Genomic DNA, 23,244 nt, shown 5'->3' with positions numbered 1-23,244 from the left:
CCAGCATCTAAATTCGTCTCTGGGTCAGGATGACTCAGGGGGAACCTGATAAGGGGCCTACGCAGGGGCGTGTGGCGGGTCGGAGGTGGGAAATTTCCACTGGGATCTGTTTGCTTCAGCCGCCTAGGGGTCTCAGACTCCCAGAGGCAAAAATGAGGCAGAAGCCCTAAGGTAGGGTTCTTCTCCACCAAGGCAGGTCCCAGGACAGCTCAGCTCTAAGTGGCCCAACCAGGGTAATCTCTCTCTCACTTCCTGCCCTTGGGCCAGAAGCAGCTTCAAACTATACCTTCAGTGAAGCGACAGTTTTAAGTAACTACTGTGCGCAAGCCAGTGTATGCATGTAATTCTGAGAATTGTGACAAGTAGTCATACATGACCTCTCTAGAAGTTTATGGTGGAGTAGGTGGGAGAAGTAATAAATATGGGAAATGTTAAGAAAAATGATGCTTTGGGACGCCTGGGTGGCTCAGTTGGTTGGGCGGCTGCCTTCAGCTCGGGTCATGGTCCCGGCGTCCTGGGATCGAGTCCCTTATCGGGCTCCTTGCTCAGCGGGGAGCCTGCTTCTCCCTCTGCCTCTGCCTGCCATTCTGTCTGCCTGTGCTTGCTCGCTCTCCCTCTCTCTCTCTCTGACAAATAAATAAATAAAATCTTTAAAAAAAAAAAAAAGAAAAATGATGCTTTTACAAGATTAATTGTTTAGGCAATAAATCCTATGGCAATCATTTCCCACCCTTCTCAAGTGGGAGATCAGAGATTTTCATTCCCACTTGATGGTTTTAGTATCCTCTGATGGAGACAAACCATGAATTCAGCAATACTTTTAAATGAGTTTGTAGAAAATTTTTTTGTAGTTTGTAGAGAATTTGTAGAGAATTCTATTTTTTAAAGATTTTTATTTTTAAGTCATCTCTACATCTAAAGTGAGGCTCGAACTTAAACCTCAAGCTCAAGAGTCACATACTCTACTAACCAAACCAGCTAGACACCCCAGTTTGTACAGAATTCTAATCATGATAACACCTATGTATATAGTAATATCTATGTGTGCAAGGCATATTATTTTTTCAGTTGATGATCAGTGTTCTGTGTACATATAGATTTGAGGGGTCCTTGCAATAATTCAGAAATCCTTTCCCCAGGAGACTACAGCCTACAGGCTAGGAACCATTATCTTGGTACAATTCAGAGGAGGAAAAGGGTTTTGTTCCCATGGTGTACCACCCCATGAGGAATACAACCACAGTATATCTGAGTGGGAGAGAGGAACATTGTATTCAGGAAGAAAGAAAGCATGAGGGAAAACTTGAGGGCAGAAATACACAAGTTACTTTGAAGAACTGAATATTAACTACGATGTGCAAGATACTTCCTATATATTATCCTACAGTACTATTATTGTCTTCACAGTACGGGTGAGGAACTCAATGAGGCTCAGAGATTTCTCTAACAGAAGCTTTAGTCTCTTGCCCAAGGTCAACCAACTAGTGCTGTAAATGACAAAACCAGAACTCAAATCCCCACCCAGATTTATTCCACTCCAAGGCCATGCTCTTGCCACTGAGGTAGCCTGTCAAGCCATGTGGTCCCAGATGAATAACACTGATGAGAGATGGGTGTTGTTTGGTAAAAGTGTGACCCTAGCATGAGAGTCCTTGAATGACAGGCACAGAGTCTTGGCACTGGAGATCCTTAGAGTGTTCTTGAGCAGGATTAATGGATAAAAAATAGTTTTGTGAAAATTATTCTGATGGGTGAGTGATAAAGATGAATTATGGGGGGGCATTGCATTTAGGAGAGAGATTCTCTTTCGTTCATTCTTTCTTTGAAAGATTTATTTATTTTAGGGGCGGAGAGGAGCAGAGGGAGAGAGAATCTTCAGCAGACTCCCCACAGTGTGAGGGGCACAACCACAGGCAGGCTTAATCCCACAACTCTGAGATCAGGACCTGACCTGATATCAAGAGTTAATCAACTCAACTGACTCAGCCACCCAGGTGCCCCTAGGAGAGAGTTCCTTTAGAAGCCAGGGAAATCAACCAGATAGGAGATAACAAGAACTTGACTAAATGTGGGAGCCATAGGAATGGAAAGAGAGGATTTGTTAGACAAGGAAGTGACATTCACGGAAATTGGTGACTAAATAGAAGGGAAGGGGAGGTAAGTCACCAACCCAGTTGCTCTGTTTTAGAATTCCTAAAGTTCATCCATCTATATGGCTTCTAGCCAGAGAACAGGTTGAAGAGAAATCCCTGACCTGCACAGAAACTTATCTGGAAGATTTTCGAAGTCTGAGACTCACCCTCACTCACCCTCACCTCGACCCACCCAGATCTGTCATACTCCAAGGCCTGTGCTCTTTCTATGTCAGGCCCAACACTGGAAGCCATTTAAAGTTCTTATTGAGGTCGGTCTGCCAAAGCCACTGGGATTCTCCATGTCGGTCACTATCTTGGGCTTGAGACTAAAAAGGAGGGCACTGTTGGACTTATGCCAACCTGTTTTCATTACCCCTTCCCTGGGCTCCTCTCAGCTCTTTGGGGCAGAGTATAAACCAACTTGACCAGGACCCAGAAGACTGGGTCAGGCTGTGCTGGAATGATTAGGAAGAGCTTGATCAGCTGGAGAGATCAGAAGGTTGGCAACTTGCTCAATGTAACAAGCAAAGTGGGGAAATGAAAAGACCCCTCTACCAAGACTAGGGTTGTCTCTGGGGATGATGTCACATAAACACTGCTGAGGTCATAGAAACTTCCCTCCCCTCCCCTGTCTGTTTCCCCATTGCCACACAGTCTCTCCAGTCAGCCAGCTCCCACATACCTGCACACACATAAATAAAGGCTGGGAAGGGTCAGACACCATCCGGGTACTCTTAGGTGCAAAAAAGTGGTGGGGAAGTGGGTGGTAGTGGTGATTATTCAGGACGTAGGAGCCACACTAGTACCCCTAGTGCTGGAACAGTAGGTGGGATATGAGTGAGGGGGATGGGGAAAGAGAGGGACAGGGAAGAGGGACTTTGTTCCTATCACTGATCCTGATTTTATCTTAACCCCCATCCTTATTACTCCTCAGTCTTCTCATCCCCTCCTCCTTCACCCCCAAGTCTCCCCCCCTACTCTCCTCCCCCACCTCCAGTTGATCATGGCATCAGAAGCAGGGAGAACATTCCAGCGGTTTGCTGTTTTCGGAGAATCATCGAGCAATGGCACTGAAATAAACAACAAAAACTTCTCTAAACTATGCAAAGACTGTGGCATCATGGATGGCAAGACAGTCACCTCCACTGATGTGGACATCGTATTCAGCAAAGTCAAGTAAGGGGCCAGAGATGGGAAGTAGGGGTGGTGAGTAGAACCAACAAGGCAGTGGGACATGGAAGAGTCCATGGGATAAAACATGCGTAATCGGTCTACTGAGCACCTACTAAGTCCTTGGCCCTGTCCTCAGGACATTCAGTGTCAAGAGGCCAATTCGAATAAGGGGAGGGTTGGACCTTGGAAAATGATGACTTCATGTTCCAGAGGTTCTGGGTTTCTGTCTGACTGACCAGGGCCAAGAATGCCCGAACCATCACATTTCAACAGTTCCAGGAGGCAATGAAGGAACTGGGCCAGAAACGATTCAAGGACACGAAACCAGATGAAGCTCTGGAGAGCATTTTTAAACTCATGGAAGGCAAGGATCCAGCTACCACTGGTGTTACTGTGAGTGACATGCTTCATCCCTGACCCTTGACCCTATTCCTTAGATCCCTGCTACTCCTGCCTCCCAACCCACCTTCCAATGTCCCTCACCTCTACCATTAGTAATACTGTAGGGAGACAAGGCAGGAAGCCTCTGGTGCCCTGCTGGTATTGGAACAGACTTTAGAGATCATCTACTAGTTTAGAGATGAGGAACTTGTGGCCCAGATAGGGTCCACATCTATTTTAATAGTAAAATTTAGACTCATTCCCAAGTGTCCAGACAGCTTTGGGGGAATGCTTAGTGCAGAGGACTTGCTACTTGATCCCAACCTGTAACCTCTGACCTCCTGCCTCTCACCCACCATCTGTTCCCTATTTGTCCCCTCTCTCTTTTAAGTTCCCTCTACTCTGGGTTTCAAATAGGGCCCTCCCAATAGGAGGAACCTTGCATATTGGATCTGGGGTTGATGTCCTCTGGCTGCAGCCTGGTCACAATAACTCCCTTGAAAATAGAAAAATCCACACAAACCCACATGGGTTCCCATACACCGAACTCCTCCACTCTCCTGAGAGTGGATGGCTCTTGTCACAGTTCTCACCCCTGGCTGCATCTGGGCCCTAGAGAAAGTAGCCCTATCCCAAAGGTAGAACAGTGATGAGTACTAGCAGAATCAGAGACCGTCTTCAGAGAAGGGGTGTGACATCAAAGGGAAAGAGAGGGATCAGACCCGTTCTCCTCTGGCTTGCAGAAAGCAACAACAGTAGGTGGGGTGAGCCGGCTGACGGACACCAGCAAATACACGGGCACCCACAAGGAGCGCTTTGACGAGAGTGGCAAGGGCAAAGGCATCGCAGGCCGGGAAGAGACAACTAACAACTCAGGCTATGTGAGTGGCTACAAGGGTGCTGGCACCTATGACAAGAAGACCAGCAAATAAGAAGTAGCCTCAACAACTAGGGTCAATCTGTCCTCAACCCAGCATCTTAAACACCAAGGACCCTAGGGAACAATAAATATCCGTGTGTGCAGCAGCCAATGAGTTTTGTCTTCCATCAGGATGACAGATAGATGGGCCTATCAATGCAGAGAGAAGAGAAAGCCCAAGAAGTCAGGGTTTCCAGTTCTGCACCCCTTTCTCCACTTAGCCTAATGCCTCCCAGCCAGAAGTTAGCATTCCCTTCAACAACTGCTTCTAAGATCAGAGGTGAGGAATATATTTGGAGGTAAAAGACAAACCAGATGTGGCGGCAAAAAATATGTGTGCCTTTGCTTTCATACGTCACTGGTATCCCCTGTCCTTATCTCCAAATCAGCAGTTCCTGATCTGACACCACCAGCCAGACTCTTCCCTGTCCCTCTACCTTTCTCATCTGTTGTAGTCCAGATTTTGTTGGAGAAATAGAAACTAGCTAAAATGGGCCAAGAACTTACCAGGTTGACTACTTTTACAAGTGTGTTTGAGCTAGGGGGGATGAGAGAATCTATTTTTAACAACCGGCCCAGAACTGAGTTTTACCCAACCTCCATCACAGTGGAACAGAAGATCCCACTCACTGCTAAGGGTAACCCAGGAAGACAACCAGAAGTGGGTGACCTCCAGGACTCCAAGAGTAGGAGTTCTGGTGTGCTGAGGAAAAAGGAATGAAATCAGAACTGATTTGGATGTGTTTTTATATTTTTATTTTGCAATGATTATAGAGTCACAGAAAGATGCAAAAATAGTACAGAGAGGTCCCACATACCCTTCATCCCAGTTTCCTTTTTTTTTTTTAAGATTTTATTTATTTATTTGACAGAGACTGACCCAGCAAGTGAGGGAACACACAAGCAGGGGGAGTGGGAGAGGGAGAAGCAGGCTTCCCACAGAGCAGGGAACCCAACACAGAGCTTGATCCCAGGATCCTGGGATCATGTCTTGAGTGGAAGGCAGATGCTTAACGACTGAGCCACCCAGGCACCCCTCCTTTACCCCAGCTTCACCCAACGGTTATGTCTTACATTACTCAGATGTGGTTTTAAAACCTTCCATGACTACAGCCAGGCTCACCTCAGCTCTGTCCTGTCAGCGGCAGATCTTGGATTTGGTGGGGAGAGGTATCAGGAGAAGCTTTTGGAAGGAAAGGGATGCAGTAATCTTTGGGGAGAACAGGTCAGAGAAGGTAAATTGAAACTCCAGTGAGTCACAGTGAGAAGGGTGGAAGGAAAAGGGGTCAGAGAAAGGAAGACAGGGTGACTACAGGAGGTTGGGAATGTCAGGGAGAGACTACCCTGGGCTCTGTGGTAGAGGAGAAAGGAAAGAACAGGTGATGAGAGAAGATCAATGATTTCACAGAGAGGAACAGACTGGGAACTCAGAGGGTTTCTGAAGAAGAGAGGCTAGAATGAGGCTAAGGGTCTCGGGAGGTCCCTGAAGCTAGAGGTACCTACTGTGTAGGTGAGTGAGTGGAGAGTCCCAAGGGAGATGGGGAAAGCTAAGAAGAGAAGGCTGGTGGGGATGGGGAGTTGAGACATGGAGCTGGGTGCCTGTTGCCATGGTGTGAGCTGAGGCTCTGGGCCTCCATCCAGGATTCAGGATCTGGCCCAGTGGATGGATAGTCACTGCCAACTGGACACAGTCAGCTTCTTGGGTGGGTGAGACTGTCTGTGGGAGAGGGAGGATGGTGAGGGAAGAAAGGAGGTAAACAAGTTGGAAAGAGGCTACAAGGCTGTATAACTTTGCATGGTGACTGAAGCTCAAGACATTTGTCCTACCTTCTTTGTCTCTTGGGAGGGATCCTGCCTGTCTGTGAAGTCAGGAAGGAAGCCTTATACCAGGGATCAGAAGTTCGGGAGTAGGGTCAGGCTTGCGTGTGGTGGCGGTAGGGGGTGGTTCAGAATGAAAACCTTCCTTTCCTAGTAGAGGCCAATGATGCCTATCGGTTCAGCATCATTCTTCCCAGAACAGAGCAGGTAGAGCCTTTGGTTGGTTAGGGTTTCATTATAGTGGCAGCTCGTGGGCGGTTGTCTAGAGACCAGAGAGCAGATCGTGACGGGAATGGCGTCCTCTGTGAGTGTGCAGTATTCATTGTAATTCTCACAGAAGCTGTCACTGTACTTGCAGAACCTATTGATTTCTCTCCAGGGGGCATGCACCATGTAATGAATTTGGGGGCAATACCAACTCCACTTTCTGCCCCGCACATAGGCCATGAGACCATTACAATAGCCATGGAAGCCCTTTGGGTAGCTAACCCGGGGATAGTCAATGTGTAATCGGCGGAAGTTTCTGATGGCGATCTGCACCTTGATGCCTTCAACCAGAGCTGGTCCTAGAACAAACTGGAGAAACACAAGCCGAGCCACAGATGGTGCCATTCCTCCTGCTGGTAGAGTGAAGTGGTTAGAAGCAGAGGTGGGTCTAGAGTGGCTGTCTGCGTGCTCGCTTCGGCAGCACATATACTAGAGTGGCTGTCTGCCCCTTCCCAGAGCCTCCAGCATTTCCCCATCCTTCCCCATGTGCCTTCCCCTATAACCTAACAGCTGGGATCTACTTCAGAGATCATCCAAACCAGGTCCTAGAGAGAGGAGACGCTTACCCAAGACGCTTACCCAGCTGACCGGTCACCTTCACCCACTCCCCCAACTCCTTTGGTCCACCGCGGGGCCTCAGCTTCACCCAGTCTGTGAACTGTAACACTTACAGAATAAGAAGTCCAACCAGTCCTTGGATGAGCAACTCTTCCAGATTATCTCTGGCTCTGGTCAAACTTTCTGGTAAAAAATGCAAAGTGGACAGAAGGAACAGGCTGAACTACTATTCTCTGACTGCTCTGGAGAAAGGACAGGAGCTGGAAGACCAGCAGGGCAGGAGCAGTAATTCTTCTTGCCTGAGACCAAAGGCAGCCCAAAGGTGAGAAGGAACTAAAGAGCTCTCTGGACAAAGACCAGTCTGGGAGAAGGGAGTGCCCCTGAGTTTGAGGAGCCTCTGTGCTGAGGGGGTTGGATGGGTGGGAGGAGAGAGACATTGCTGTCTGGTTTCCTCCTTTCTGCTGTCATCAGAACACTTAGTTCCAGCTCCTTGCCAGAAGGCTCGAAGTTCTTGGGTTTTCTTTGATGTTTTCTTTGGTCTGTAGGCCATGCTCCTGTGGAAAGGTGAAAAGGAAAGCACTGTCATGTTTCTGAGGAACAAAGTGCTGCTTATTCCTGACCCTCAGAGAACAGAGGGTCTGCCACTCATCCCACTCATGCACACAAGGGCCGCCCACTAGAGTGCTGGCTTGAGAATCAGAGACCTCATTGTGGACCCCGGCAGTCCCCATCATCACCTCCACACTGGTCTCAATCACAGTATTAGCCAACTCTCTTACCTACAACCTCAGGCCCTATCAGGGTCCAAGCACTCCCAGAAACCTATGCATGTTGACCCTGAAGCTTCCAACTTATCAGGTGGGATTAGACAGCACAGCCTCAACGTGAGGAAGTGTGGGCCCCCTGAGCCCAGAGGATCAGATTCTTACTGGAGTTTGTCCTAACTCTCTTTGTCAACACTTGCTGCTGCTTGAGAACTAAAGAGCCTGCCAGCCATAGCCCTTGACTTCCACAGGTCTCTCCGCCTTGCCTCCCTGTAGGGTGTTGTCTGGGTGGTGGGTTTCATCATAGGACAGCCTGCCATCCTTGTCCTGGAGAATGGAGCTCAGATTTCGAACAAAGACCCCCAAGTGTTCCAAGGCCAATGTGTAGTCTAGGGGTGGTGCAGAGTACTAGAGGCACTGGGGATACTGATGTTGCTCTTCCTGACAGCATTAACTGGAGTCCAACACTGAACCCATTCCCCCCACAATTTGCTTCTCTTCCCATGTTGTCTGTCTCCCATTTCCTCAGTTACCTATGCAAGAAATCTGTGATCCTAGATCCTTCCCCCTCCCTTACTCCACCTGTGGGGAGGCAGTGGCTGCAAGGTGGCCAAGAGTAAGGCTTTTGAGTCAAACAGACCAGAAATCCTGGCTGAACCCTGGCTCTGCTACTTACAGTCTGTGTATCACCAATGTAAGTTTGCTTTAAAAAAAAAAAAAAAAAACACTGTAAGTTGCAGTTTCTTCATCTAGTAATGCGGGTAATATTTTATACATCATAGCAGTATTAGAATTCATTACGATATATATCAAGAGATTTTAGCTCAGTGCCTGGCACCTGGTGAGTCCTTAATATGAGCATGAGTCCATTAGTCATGCAGCTCTAACATCTAAGACTGTTCTTGAAACTGTCCCTTCCATCCCTGTGTCTTCCCTGCACAGGCTCCCCCCTCTCCACATCACATGCACTCCAACTCCAGTAAGGCTCTACACCTCACAGGACAGAAGACTCCCCATGACCCGACCCCTACCATGTCTCCAACTACATCGCCATCCATGACTGTTTCCCCATTTGTGCCCCCTCGACCCCCTCATCCTGGCTTATGCCACCTCCTTTACCCAGGATGCTGTTCCTTACCTCCTACCACTCTTACCCCCATCACCTCCACTGAGGTAGTTCATGTGAAGACTCAGCCTGGAAATCCTGTTTAAAAAGCCTCTGCTTGGAAGACCACCCTCTGGGAGGTGTACACAGCCAAACAAGTGAATGTGAAGCCCACACACAGCCCGGTTGCTCATCTATATCCTTCAGGCTGGGTCTATAGGCCAACAAGGCCAAGTGGGAGACTTGCAAGGAGCTGCCTGAGCCTGGCTGACTCAAGTGTTGGTTTTGAGGAAGTCTACTATTGTTCCCACCTCAGAGCATGCCTCCTCTTCCCTATTTTCTCAAGGCTGCAGCTTCCCTGAAAAGAGGAAAGGGCTTTTCATGAAAGGCTCCTGGTCATCCTCTTCCTGCATTCGCTACCCGCCTACCACCTGGACACACAGTTACAGAAATGAAACAGCCCTTCATAGAGGAAAGAGTTCAGGACTTGATATCAGATAACTTACTGAATTTTTGCTTCCTCATCTATGAAATGGGATGAATACTTTCCTTACCTCATGAGGCTGCAAGAAGAAAGTGAGATGGTCAGGATGAACATGAGTTTCAACTATCACACGGTATATAAACAATGTATAACTAGATATCCTCTTCTGGGTTCTACACCAACTAGTTTTTTCCCCTGACTCAATACTGGCAAAGCCTCTTTTATTTCCCAGATGATCCGAGTGACCTTCCTCATCCCAGCTCTGCCTCCTCAGACACATGACTTAAAATTCATCTTCATGAAGCTTTCTATTACTAGCCATGCCCTGTGTCGATTACCTTAAAAAAATTTTTTAATTAATATTTTAAAGTTGTTAAATACCATCTGAAAAGCACTATGACAAATGCTGGGGGCAGTATAAAGGTAAATAAAACAGCTCCAGTCCAGATTACATGTATAATTCAGCAAGAAAGATACACATATAAGCATATGTTAGAAAGGCCTGAGCACAGGACAAGGAGAGGTGCTCAGTGTGCCATGGGCCTTCAGGTTCTAGACTGCAACTCTGGTGGCCTGGCCTTTAAAATCCTATCTTTGGGGCGCCTGGGTGGCTCAGTGGGTTAAAGCCTCTGCCTTCGGCTTGCGTCATGATCCCAGGGTCCTAGGATCGAGCCCAGCATTGGGCTCTCTGTTCAGCAGGGAGCCTGCTTCCCTTCCTTTCTCTCTGCCTGCCTCTCTGCCTACCTGTGATCTCTGTCTGTCAAATAAATAATTAAAATCTTTAAAAATAAATAAATAAAATAAAATCCTATCTTTGATAGGATTTTGATTGATCCATAGCATTGATCCATAGCATTGCTGCTTTCATGCTAACATCCTTGTCATGGTTTCATCTGTTCCTGAAGCCTGAGATTTGTGGAATTTGTTGCCTCATTACACTGGGCTTTACATACACAAGAATTACTCTAGAGATGAAGAAGCTAAGTTTGAGAGAGTAGTTTGCTCAAGGTCATATGTTCTCAAAGGGGGCAAGGGTGGACAATTTGGTCATGTTGGGGTGGTCACAACAGGGAGGGACCACTGGCATCTAGTGGGTAGAGGCTGGGGATGCCATTAAACATCCAATATTGCTCAAGGCAGCTCCGGCAACAAAGAATTATCTAGACCAAATGTGAACAGTGCTGAGGTTGAGAAACCCTGGTCTGGGGCACCTGGCTGGCTCAGTCAGAAGAGCATGCGACTCTTGATCTCAGGGTCTTGAGTTCAAGATCCACGTTGGGTGCAGAGACTACTAAAAAATAAATAAATAAATACACTTTGAAAAAACGAAAAGAAAAGAAACCCTGATCTAACGAGTGAATCAGATCTCCTAACAAGGGCAGAATTACTTATGCCTTATCTATTGAAAAGGGTTGGCAAATCTCCAGAACTTAGAAGTATTTTTGTTAGATTTTACTTTTAGTAGTGATGGTTTTTCTACCAGTGAGAAGAGCACTGAATGTTCACCACTGAAATGAGAATTTTTGAGTTGTTTTCTTGTAAGGGTGACCCTCTGCCTGTAGACCTCTACACATTCTCTCCCTCCTTCCCTCCCCAGTGATAAGCATTTCCAGAACAAATAGTTAACGTTCAAGTGCAGGAGTGATTCCCTGTGATTGAGGGGAACCCCAAGATTTTTCCTGGAGTGGGCTTACCACAATCTCAGCAAAGTCATTTTTTGCCCTGTCCAACCGAAATTGATCCAACCAGCATAGTGTGTCATGGGCAGTTCCTGGGCTGTCCTTGAACCCAAAGGATTGCTTCATGCAGCTCAGCCTTCTTGTCATGACTTCACCTCAAGCCCAGGGTTGAAGTCCAGGAGCTGCACTGTCAGATCTTCCATTTACTAACCAGTGCTGAGGTTGCTGGTGGTCCCACCTGGGACTGGGATCATTCGGGGGCACAATGAATGCCTTCTAACCCAAAAGTTGAATCAGTTAAGGGTCATTTATATGCAAGGCACTAAGCTATCCCTGGGGAAAGTGGGAAAGAAGTGTAATATAGATGATCCGTGTCTTCTGAAGACTAGATAGTCTAAGTTGAAGGAAAATGATAAATACATATGAAGAAATAACCGATGATTCAAGACAGAAAATTATACATCTTGAAGACAGAACTATAGGAATTTAGAGGTGAAGAAATCCCTCTGAATTGGGAGGATCGGAGCAAATTTTCTGTGTGAGGGGCAGGTCATCCTGGGACCTTGGGATGGATCTCAAGGTATGGTTAAGAGTTGAGTAGAGATGAAGAGGATTATGAAAGGTATGCTTAAGAAAATAGAGAAAACCAGCTTGGCTAGAATTGAGGCGCCTCGGTGGAAGAAAAGTCAGAAACAAAGTTCAAAAGATGGGTTTGCCAAATTGTGGCAGACCTTAAATATCAGGCTAAGGAATCTGAAATTTATTCTGTAGATAAAGGGGGAGCTGACAGTGGCTTCTGAGATAGAGTGACCTAATGAGGCCTTTCAACCCCAGAGTAGGTCCCCCTCTTCTACATCCTGGCTTGTCTAAAGGCGTTGGTCTGGGAGCCAAGGATTCCAACCTTCTGTCACTGCCGTCTCCTCCAGACCCACAGCTGTTCCAGGAAAGGTCATGAGAATTCAAAGACCCAGAGCAAGTCTCACATCTGACCCCAACTTGCTGTTTGTTTCACTTTCTCTGTCTGCAGAAACGAGCCCGTTACCTTTATTTATCCTAGGAGCAACAAAATTAGGATAACAGAATTTGGATCTGCCCCTGCTTGGAGGGAAACTCTCATGGGCTTTCCATCGGTATCCAGAGGCTGTGTGGAACTCCGGAAGCAAGAGAGGCTGGCCTCTGAAGAGTGGGCGCCAGTCCAGGCCCGGCCCTCCTCTCAGCCAGCTCCCCGCACCCCTCTCAGTGCAGGCCAGAGGAAGCAGCAGCTGTTGTCCTGTGGGGAAGACAGGCAGAGGTCCACCTGGCGCTGCTGGGATTTTCACAACACCCGCCCCAGTGACTTTAAACTCACACACGCACACGCACAGGCATGCACGCTTCCATGCATGGGCATGGGAGTAGCCTGGCAGGGATTGGGCCAAGAACTATGACTATGGCCATAGAACGAGGAGGCGAGCGTAGCTACCTCATCTCCCTGGATAGAGGCTGCTTGTGAGAGGGCCTTTCTTCCCTCCCCTCCTCTCCCCCCATTTTGTCTTCTTGCTCACCCCTTTCTAATTTTTCTCTTTTCCCCTCTGCCAGACTCTCTGATCAGTCCTTGGCCTGATGCCTGACCTCTTTTGTTCTCCCTAATCTTGTCCCCCGCCTTCCTCCATCATTTCCTCTTAGTCCTTACATGGGGTGAAGGAAAACTGGCAAAATTATCCTCCCAAATGCAAAGTGAAGCGGATCGTGGAATCTAGAGAGTTGGGGCAAATCAATCAATAAACAAAATCACCTGCCTTATCCAAATAACTGAGGCAAAGTAAGGGTTTCAGCTCGAGTTGTAAAGGTGGTAGTTTCAACTCTTTAATTTTTGTATGCAAACCTAAACCTTTACTCTCTCTCTCCTTTGGCCTGAGACAGGAGGGTAGTGTTTGACTTCCACACAGCACTCAAGCCAGCTTCTGGAGAATTCGGGGTAATGGGCTTGAAGAGCAAACTAAGATAATTATAATGACAGGAAAACACAAGAGCACAGGGCAGTGCAAGTCGTGGTTTGGAAACATCTCACTCTAGAATAATGAGAAGTGAGGAGTCCTGGCTCAGAATTCAAATGAGCTCCTGGCCTCCCGCTCCCTCCCCTGAGCCGGGCCTCCTGTCCAGGGCAGGACAGGCCTGTGCTGATCCGCATTCTGTCCACAGTCTGCTTTAAACCATGGATTTTATTTCCAAACATTTGCATCTCTACAGCAGCAGAGGCATAATTCTCCATCCTGAAATCCAAACAGCAGAGATTCAGGCTCCTTAACAAAGCAGCAAATGCTGTTCCCACAGCCAAGGCCTCCCCAAGAAGCCGGGGAGCCAGAGGCCTGTGGGAATTTGCTCCTGGTTCTCTGTCCCCATCTAGTGGTGCTTGCCACCTCCAACATCGTTTTTTCTTCCAAAAATCATCCTCTGCACGCCATCTGCCTCTGCCTTCGGCTCAGGTCATGATCTCAGATCCTGGGATCAAGCCCCACATGGGGCTCTCTGCTCAGCAGGGAGCCTGCTTCCTCCTCTCTCTCTCTCTGCCTGCCTCTCTGCCTACTTGTGATCTCTGTCAAATAAATTTTAAAAATCTTTAAAAAAATAAAGATAAAAATAAATAAAACGATGTCCTCTGGCCTCAAAAACAAACACCTTCTCTTCCCGACTCAAACTTCTGACTTCTGGACCGGAACACAAACTTTACAATCCAGACCACTTTTAAGATTTTTTGTATTTATTTAAGAGAGAGCAAAAACGAGAGAGATCACAGAGGGAGCCTGCTTCTCCTTGCTGAGCGGAGAGCATGATGACATGGGCCTCCATCCCAGGACCCTGAGATGGTGACCCAAGCCGAACGCAGACATGTAACCGACTGAGCCACACAGGCGCCCACTCAAGACCATCTCTGTGGCTTTGCTCCAGTTACAATCTACACAACAGCCTTTCACTCCTCTGCTTAGAATGGCCTCCCACTCTCAGGGACCCTCCCCAGTGTGTGCGAAGTCAAAGTCACAGTCTTTGCTGGTCTCAGAGGCTCTCCATGATCTGGCCTCTCAGCACTGTTCAATGTGGACCCTTCTTCCCCACAAGTTCATGTTCTCAAATTCACATCTTTGTCCCAGAAGGGCCCCCCTTTAATGTCCCTATTTAAAAATCACTGCCTACAAACCTCCTTCTTTTCCTACCTCTGTCCTTAGCAGTTATCACTTCAAGCAAAGGGTATATTTACTTTTCACTATCTTTCTCCCGATGAAACGTAAGCTCCACCAAGGCAGGGATTTTTTTCTCTTTCTTTCACTGATCACGTCAGCACATGATAGGTGCTTGAGAAATATTTGTTTACTGACTGCATAGGTGAACCTAAACCTGGTGTTCTGAGATCACCTATTACTTACAGGTGAATCCTGAAAACAAAAGAACTGCTCATCTCAGTTTTCTAGATCTTCCCCCGCACAGAGTGTGATACTTCTAATCCTCAGTGTCTCAAGTCTTCTGAGTACCATATGCCAAGCTCACTCGAGCCCCCAGAGCAGTTCCAACTCAGGCTCTCCACACACCTACGACTACTGCAAGGAACAGGGCACACAAGAGCAAGACCTAAGGCAGAATGAAGCAACCACCACCCCCAACAGCATTTCCAAATTTGGACAGTGTTTAAGTTTTGCCAATCTCAATGAAGTAGGGAGGAAGAGAGTGAAGGATGAAAGGTGTTGGGAGCCTTTGCCAGGTAAAGCCAGGTGGCCCTGCTCAGCCACCTGCTACTCCTGTCACTGAGGAGTGACCAGAGGAGTAAATCACTGCAGAATAGCTGAGTTGGGGTGGTGTTGGGCATCGTGACTGTGATGATTCGTCTGCTTCCCTGTCTTCTCCATCTCCTCCAAAAGATAAGCAGGAAGACCTGATGACAAGAAATCATACCAAGCAATATTCGAGGCTATTCCCTCTGTACCTCAGGTTAGAGAAAAAGCTATTCTTACCACCACAGGGATTGGTTCTTCCCAGAGTCATGAACCAGAGATGTATATAGGAGATAAATGGCAGCTCTCCCTGAAATGCATTTTGGGGTTGACACCTGGGTCCGGTGCTTTAGTAGAGTCACTGAAACCATGTGGCCAGGGGCCAAATCTAGTCTTGGAGTGTGGGGAGTGACGTTTCCTCATTGCTGAACCTGTTCAGGCAGGTACACTAGCTCCATAGGTATCCACTTATTTGGGACATTTAGGTGGAAAGGCACATAAGTTTGATTAATTTCCTGATCCCCAACTTCACCTCAGTCCACCCCAAACAGAAGCAACATAGGTCAGGCCAGCTCTTAAGGAGTCAAACGGCAAGTGATCTGAGGCCAGTGGCAGGTAAGGGCATCCTCAGCCCCAGAGCAGGAGCCGCCATGCAAGACTCAGCGAGGAGGTGCAGACTGTGGAGGGACCTGGGTGAGGAGAGAGGACAGAGAAGGGACGGGTTCTGATGCAGGTGAGCGATGTGACAAAGGAGGAGAGGATAAGGACACCCATAGGGGAGAGAGGAGAGTGGGGTGGGGGATGGAGACATAGAATGGGGATACAGGGGACATGGGGTGGTTTCATGGAGAGGATGAGACACAGAGCAAGGGAGAAGGACATAAGGGGGATGGGGCTTGAGGAAGAAGCAATAGAACAAAGAGTGGGAGACAAAAAAGACAGGATGGGGGAAGACAGGCATATGGAGTGAGGGGGATGAGGTCACAGTGGGTGAGGAGGGCGAACAGAGCAGGAAGAAGGGATGAGATATGGAGGGAGCGGCGAAGGAGACTTAGGGGAGAATAACGGTGATGAGCTAGAACACAGACAGGAAGACTAATTTCTCACCACCTGCTGTCTGCCCCCAGCAACCCCAGCCCTCCATCCTGACTGCTTCCCTATGAGAGATGGCAGCCGCCAGAACAGGGTCCTGCCCTCTGCTGCTGCACTTGCTGCCGTAGCTGTGGGTGCCGAAGGGTCCAGTCAGGGCCAAGCCCAGCAACATGACCTCGGCTCTGCGGTTTGAAATTCAGCACGTGCAGCCCAGGCCCCCAGGGATGCAACACGGCGATGGGCAAGGTCAACAAGTACACAAAACATTGCAAACCCTTCGACGCCTTCCTGCATCAAACCTTCCCCAGTGTGGCCGCCACCTGTCGCACCCCCACGGTAGCCTGCAAGAAGGGTCGAAGAAACTGCCACCAGAGCAAAAGCCGTGTCTCGCTGAGCCCATGTGAGCTCACCTCAAGGAAGTACCCAGGGTGCAAATACAAAGACAGGAGAGGTTGCTTCTTACATTGCGGCCTGTGACCCTCCTGAGAAAGGGGACTCTAGGAAATTCAAGCTGCTTCCTGTGCACTTGGACAAAACCCTTTAGGTTTTCGGCCTTCCTGCCTCTCATGCTACACCTGACTTCCCTCTCTGGGCCTCTAGGCCACTCCTCACATGCCCACAGGTTATCTTCCTCCCATGTCTTAGGGCCCTTCCTAGCTCAGTCTCTTCTAAGAGGGCTGAGCTCCAGAAGAAATGGCCTCTCTTCTTTCTGTGGCTGTTTTCCCAGGAGCTTATACCCCAAGAGAGGGGCTGAGCAAGCTAGGAGTATGGGCTCCCTGGTCTATGCCTTGGACCTCTCTCTCCTGACCCATCTTTTCACAGCAGCATGACAAGACGAGGAAATGAAAGGACAAGGAGGGCATGAAATTTATGGACAGAGCTGTTCCTGTTCCTGAACTAGGAATCTTCCACAACTAACGTGCTGGTGACATGACCTGTGTGTGGAAAGACGGCTGGAAAGAAAGAAAATGAAGTACCACTCCATGTCTATACTATATAAATTTTAGGTTTTTCGTGGCGTTGCCACATGAGTCCCTTGGGAAATAGACTCGAGAGGGATAATGGGCTTTCTTTGGGGGAGGAAATGGAGCTTTCAGAAAGTGCAATTAATTGAAGAGCTTGTCAAATTGGTTAGTAGCAGAACCTGGACTGGAACCTAGGTCTCCTTATTCTAAATACAGAGCACTTTGTGCTTGTCCCTTGGGCAAAAAAGGAGAGACCTCGGCAGACAAGAGAACTGGGTAAGAGTTCACCCATGAAGAAATGTACCCTGAGAGCTCTGAGGAGCCAGTTGCCCTGTGTCCGCTGCAATCAAGGTCACTAGCCCTCTAGCCAAGAGCTGTTTATGAGGTGTTCCAGAGATCTCAATTCATTCTCTTTCTGCCTCTCTAATTGGCCTCCGCCTTCTCTAGCCCACTGCTCTTCCGACCTGGGCCCCGGGCCTGGCTCTGGCTAGATCCCTTTGGCCTGAAGGCATAGGGTCAGGGGAGTGTCCCAGCTTCATCCCCCTGCTCCAGGATCACATTTCCCTTGACCTCAAGGGACTTCCGTGGCCCAGAGCCTGCTGGTCACAAACAGGCTGGTGGGAGCTGCCAGAGCTTCCTTCCTCTGATAATGATCTGTCCTGCCTCGGTGCTTCCCTGGCTCCCCACTCTGGCAATCTGCCCAGGCCTGAGGGCTTGAGATGTGGGAATGCCATCTCCCAGTCTCCCTGGGCTGCACACACCATTGCTCTGTCTCTAGTGAGTAGAACTGGAGAAGCTATGGCCTTACCTTGGGTCTATTGTGAGGTGCTCATGTCCCAGCCCACCTCCATTGCCTGCAGTCCTGATCATCACTAGCCCCTTCTTTCTTTCCTTTATTTCAGCCCCAGACAAACCGCACGATGCCCCATGCCTGCCCTACTTGACCGTCCAGTTACCTTGTTAGACCTTCCCTTCCAAGCTGGGCATCTGTTCTCTTTCTGTCCCTCCCGGACACCGCCAGTGCTCCCTTACTCCTTACCAGAGTCAGAGCCAGTTTGGAGCCAGATAAAATTGGGTGTAAATCTTTGTTGGCTCCATCTTCCTGGCTATGTGACCTGGAGTAAAGGAACAAACCTCTCTGTGGCTGTATTTTCATACAGTGAAATTACAGGAGTAATCCCACCTCCCCAACAGGATTGTAGGAAGATTTAGAAATTACTTCCATGTAGCCTTAATCAGCCCTTGGCACTGGTGAGCATCTAATAATGATCACTGGTAGCAGCAAATAGTAGTCCTGTCATATTCACCGTGGCAAGCATGCAGATTAAGCCAAATACCCCACTCAGTTTTCCTTGAGGGCTTTCTCCTGCTAGAGTGATGTTCTTGAGTAGGCTAGAGGACAGGTCTGGCAAGCAGTCCGGCTAGGTGGGCTGGGTGGCTTGAGAGGAGGAAAGAAGGTAGGGAGGGGATGGTCATAGAAAAAGATGAACATTGAACAATTTAAGCAGAGTGTGGAGCCAATACATTGATGAGCCTTGAAGTAGAGATGCACTAAATACACATTGTAGCCAAAGGCCAAATGACTGAGTGTAAATCTATGGTCGTTATATCTACATATATCCTATGGTCGTTATACTCTACATCTGTCACTCTAAATAGATGGTTTTGACTGAGATGCATAGAAAAGCAAGATACTTAGGGGTATTGATTTTTCTTAATTCTTTTTATTGTAACTTTTTATATATTTGTATAAACATAAATTGTATAAATTGATATTTATCACATATAAATATAAATTATATATATTGATATTTTTTCTTATGGATATTATGGTTTTGAAGACACCCTCCACACAAAATTTTGAAGTGGCTAAAATGATGCTTATTGCATACTCTCAAAATGAGAATTCCCAAATAAAACTTTTTCTTGGAAGATTCATTACCTAAGTAGTATTAAGTAACTAAAACTTCAGCATAATTCAAAAGTAATTTGTGGTGATGGAGTTCAGAATAATGGTATCCTGGGAGCACTAACTGGGAGGGGTAAGAGGTAAGCTGAAAATGTTCTTTCTTGGTCTGGTTATGTTTACTTTGTCAGAAAACCCCTTGAGCTGTATGCTTAAGGTTTGTGTACTTGACTGTATGTAAATTATACCTCAAAAAAAAAAAAATCCTCTTGAATGTATAGTTGTTTTTTTTTTTTTAAGATTTTATTTATTTATTTGTCAGAGAGAGAGCAAGCACAGGCAGACAGAGTGGAAGGCAGAGTCAGAGGAAGAAGCAGGCTCCCTGCAGAGCAAGGAGCCCGATGTGGGACTCGATCCCAGGACGCTGGGATCATGACCTGAGCCGAAGGCAGCTGCTTAACCAACTGAGCCACCCAGGCGTCCCCTGAATGTATAGTTCTTAAGAATTATTTTATTTAACATGATAAATCTAAATATATCAATCAATTCTATAAGGACTATGATATCATGGAATCATAGAAATAAGATATAACCTAATTTCTGTTGTTATGCCTTATAATATTTTTTGAATATAATAGTACTTATGTTGTTTATTAAATTGTTATAAATACTTTTGGATCAAAAAATATATAAGGATCATTTTTAAGTTATCCAGCTAATACACTATCTCCTACTTTATAATAGGTCAACTAATTTTCCTATATTATGTGACAATTCTTCATTGTTTTGTATATAATATAGGCTTTGACAACCATTATTACAGCATTTTTCTTTTTCCTTTTTTTAAGATTTTATTTATTTATTTGAATAAGAGAGAGAACATGAACAGGGTGAGGGCCAGAGAGAGAAGCAGACTCCCTGCTGAACAGGGAGAAGCAGGGCTTGATCCTGTACTCCAGGATCATGATCTGAGCCAAAGGCAGACACTTAACTGACTGAGCCACCCAGGTACCCCTAGACAATTTTTTTAAAATAATAAATGTGCACTTATACTTCTACTGACTGATAGAATTTCAACATTTAAAAAAGTTCATAAAGAAAATTTCACTCTCGGGGCGCCTGGGTGGCTCAGTTGGTTGGATGACTGCCTTCAGCTCAGGTCATGATCCTGGAGTCCCAGGATCGAGTCCCACATCGGGCTCCCAGCTCCATGGGGAGTCTGCTTCTCCCTCTGACCTTCTCCTCGCTCATGTTCTCTCTCACTGTCTCTCTCTCAAATAAATAAATAAAATATTTAAAAAAAAATTCACTCTCAGGTTACATCTAGAGTGCTCACTAATATTTGAAAGTGATTCAGATATTAACTATGAATCCAAATGACTTGCCTTGTTCTCATTACTGATGCTTTAACATGACCTTGATCAAAACCAAGTTGACAGATGCCAAGAATAATGCTGAATAATGGTTATTCAGTTTTCCAAAGGTCAAATGTGAGGTCCAAAGGCTTGGGCCAATTACCAGGTATTCCTATCTGAAACTTGAAGGATGGGGAAAGGAGGCTGATTAGTTACTAAACACTTCTGTTTCTGGGGATAGGAGTTGGAGAGGGGAGGAGGGTGTGCAGGAGAACTTGCCCAGCCTTGTGTAGGTTCCTTTAAAGGAAATTGTTTCAACCTGGACCTAAGGAGCAGTATGGGGCACCTGGGTGGCTCAGTCGGTTAAGTGTCTGACTCTCGATTTCTTCTCAGGTCATGCTCTCAGGGTCTTGAGAAGGAGCCCCATGTCAGGCTCTGGGCTCTGCTCTGGGCATGGAACCTGCTTAAGATTCTCTCTCTTCCTCTCCCTCTGCCCCACCCACCTGCTCACTTGTGTGTGCTCTGTCTTAAGAAGAAAGAAAGAAAGAAAGAAAAGAAAGAAAGAAAGAAAGAAAGAAAGAGAGAGAAAGAAGGAAAGAAAGAAAAGAAAAGAAAAGGAAAGGAAAGAAAAGGAGTCCAGTAAAGAAAGTAACACAAGAACTGGTACTAGAGCTCACTCACGTTCCTACAAGTGAGAACCAAGGTACGTTAGGTAGGAGACTTTTTTACATGACCCTGGTTTCCCAAAGTCTCCATACTCTGAAGTAAATAACCCATAGACAAGAAGGCCAGTTGAATCAATGTGAGAAGTGTCCCATCTCAAGGGCAGAACGTGGGAAGAGGAAATGCCCTTGAGATGAGGACCCTTCTCCACACATTGATTCATAGTGTCAATTACACTATTGATAGTATCCATGGCTCTAGGGGATAACCCCAGTGCTATGGCAGCAAAAAACATACCAATAGCAATAACATCCAGAGACCCTTTCCTTTGAGAGAACCTTGGCCCATTCTATGCTCCTGCATGACTGAGCTTCCAAAAGGACTTTGAAGATTTTTTATTTTCTCTTTTTTTAAATTTTTTTTTAAATTTTTCATGATTTTCTCTTTTATAAGTTTTCACTTACCCCTATCCCACCATGGAAGGTAGAAAGAAGAGCAGGTACAGCTCTTGCCAGGATGTTTGCCTGTGCTGGACTCCAAAGCAGTCAGGCTGGGAGCACCCATGACACCACAGGAGCATGAGAAAACATCACTAATAGGCTATGGATCATAATAGTACTGTGAAGCCCATAGTTCCCAAGAGCAGAACTAAAGAAAGATGTTTACACATAAATACACATTATGATGGAAAATCCTCATCTATATAAAGGTAACCTACTTCATAGGAGTATTAGGTAGATTAATTGTGACAATATATTTTAAGCACTTAGTACAGTGGCTGGCCTATAGGAAAAGTTCAAGAGGTGTTATCATTTATATTTATCGCTGCGGTGTCAAATGTCAAGTGACCAAACCTGTGATGGATGGAACAGGCCTGACTTCCGTGACAGAAGAACAAAGGATTTAAACAGAGGCCAAACTCCTCCTTAGCCTCCCTTTGCCAAAAGTAGTCCCTAGCCAAGAGTGGATAAAGTAAGGCTCAAGGTCAGACAAAAAGGACAACATGCATTATCGCTCTAGGTAAAGTAATTTGGAGTGGGGTGGGGGTAGGGGGCAAGCTCCAATTGGAGCGAGAAAGGGAGGGGCGTTAAATTGAGTATATCTGTTCAGACTAGTTAAGGGTTGCTTCCCCCCCCCCCCCAGCTCTACCCTCCATGAATCAAAAGATGTGAAAAGAAGGCAGAGGATTTAGGGCCACTAATTTTTGAGGGTGTCCTCTACTCCAGGTCCTCTCTAAAGGGTTCATGTATCACAGCAATTAAAGGCGAGAGGGCTCTGGTGACGTTTCCAACTTCCCCTCCTGACATCTAAGTCCGTCCTCAGGTGAGCTTACTATGCCCTCGCCTCCATCGTGGACCTCCACATCCTTCCCACTCCCAGATGGAGCTCCCTTTCCTACTTTGTCTTCCATCTCTCAAAATTGCCACCAGGGCCCATGGCTCATGGTCCTTCCCTGCTTTCCAACAGACTTCTTGCAGTGGGAAAACATCATAGCTGTCGCTTTCAGTGGTCTTCACATAGAAACTTAGTTGAGCTTACACATTTAAAGCATAAACTGACTTGGTATAAATTAGTACAAACTCCTGCTCAGGCTGTGGCATCTAGCACAACACAGATCTACACGTCTATAAAGCTTTTGGCTCTTTCGGCAGATATTCATAAAAGTAAAATGTTACAAGAGATGGTATCCACTGACCTCAGAGATCATCTAGTCCAGCCTTCCCCATTTTGCAAATGAGAAAAATAATACCCAGAGGATTCGAACATCTTGTCCAAGATCACATGGCTAGTTTAAGTAAGTACTCAGGCTTCTTGAACCAGTCCAGTGATATTTCCAAACTGGAATTCTAATTAATTATCCCAGATGCATCTTAGACATTTTCCAAAGTCAAATTCACTGTCCGTGGTCTGGCAAATCAATCTGCAAATTCCCAGACTTGAGAGAGAAGCATGTTCATTCAAAAGAGGGTTTAGTGTCCGTAATCCCAGTGTGTTTACGTTTCTGCCTCTCACCCATGGACCACAATCCCCTTCACCTGAATGTTCATATTGTGTCAGTGAGATGAGAACAAAACAGAACCCAAGGACTTGGTTACAAACTAGTCAAGTATGTCCTCGGGCCATACCACTGGCTGTTGGAGACATGAATAAGGGCATGCTGCAAGAACAAAGGTCTTCACTTTCCAACTGCTATTTGGAGCCAGTAGGAAAACATTTGGCAGACCTCCAGGTGGGCC

General features: G+C 46.7%; 2 protein-coding genes and 1 pseudogene across 2 annotated transcripts; 2 read left to right on the top strand and 1 right to left on the bottom strand.

Moving 5' to 3' along the window:
* Positions 1-3,132: 3,132 nt before the first annotated feature.
* On the top strand, positions 3,133-4,648 carry TPPP2 (tubulin polymerization promoting protein family member 2). The gene is made up of 3 exons (XM_059418545.1): positions 3,133-3,311; positions 3,548-3,701; positions 4,433-4,648. Exons 1-3 carry the CDS (start codon positions 3,139-3,141, stop codon positions 4,619-4,621), a joined length of 516 nt encoding a protein of 171 aa, XP_059274528.1. The 5' UTR covers positions 3,133-3,138; the 3' UTR covers positions 4,622-4,648.
* Positions 4,649-5,858: 1,210 nt separating this feature from the next.
* Positions 5,859-7,318, bottom strand: RNASE13 (ribonuclease A family member 13 (inactive)). The gene has a single exon (XM_059418544.1). The coding sequence runs from the start codon at positions 7,117-7,119 to the stop codon at positions 6,577-6,579; it is 543 nt and encodes a 180-aa protein (XP_059274527.1). The 5' UTR covers positions 7,120-7,318; the 3' UTR covers positions 5,859-6,576.
* An 8,874-nt stretch (positions 7,319-16,192) lies between these two features.
* LOC132029228 (ribonuclease 7-like) lies at positions 16,193-16,662 on the top strand (annotated as a pseudogene).
* The last annotated feature ends 6,582 nt before the right edge of the window (positions 16,663-23,244 follow it).

This window comes from Mustela nigripes, chromosome 13 (genome assembly GCF_022355385.1).
Source record: "Mustela nigripes isolate SB6536 chromosome 13, MUSNIG.SB6536, whole genome shotgun sequence".
NCBI lineage: Eukaryota > Metazoa > Chordata > Mammalia > Carnivora > Mustelidae > Mustela > Mustela nigripes.
Note: the sequence above shows the minus strand (reverse complement) of the source record. Positions and strands in the feature narration are given on the sequence as shown.

Excerpts from the sequence above, each read along its gene's own strand:
- RNASE13 (XM_059418544.1), bottom strand. The coding sequence starts at position 7,119 with ATGTGCTGCCGAAGCGAGCACGCAGACAGCCACTCTAGACCCACCTCT.
- TPPP2 (XM_059418545.1), top strand. The coding sequence starts at position 3,139 with ATGGCATCAGAAGCAGGGAGAACATTCCAGCGGTTTGCTGTTTTCGGA. Across the intron at positions 3,312-3,547 it reads ATCGTATTCAGCAAAGTCAA|GGCCAAGAATGCCCGAACCA; the intron begins GTAAGGGGCCAG and ends CTGACTGACCAG. Across the intron at positions 3,702-4,432 it reads CAGCTACCACTGGTGTTACT|AAAGCAACAACAGTAGGTGG; the intron begins GTGAGTGACATG and ends TCTGGCTTGCAG.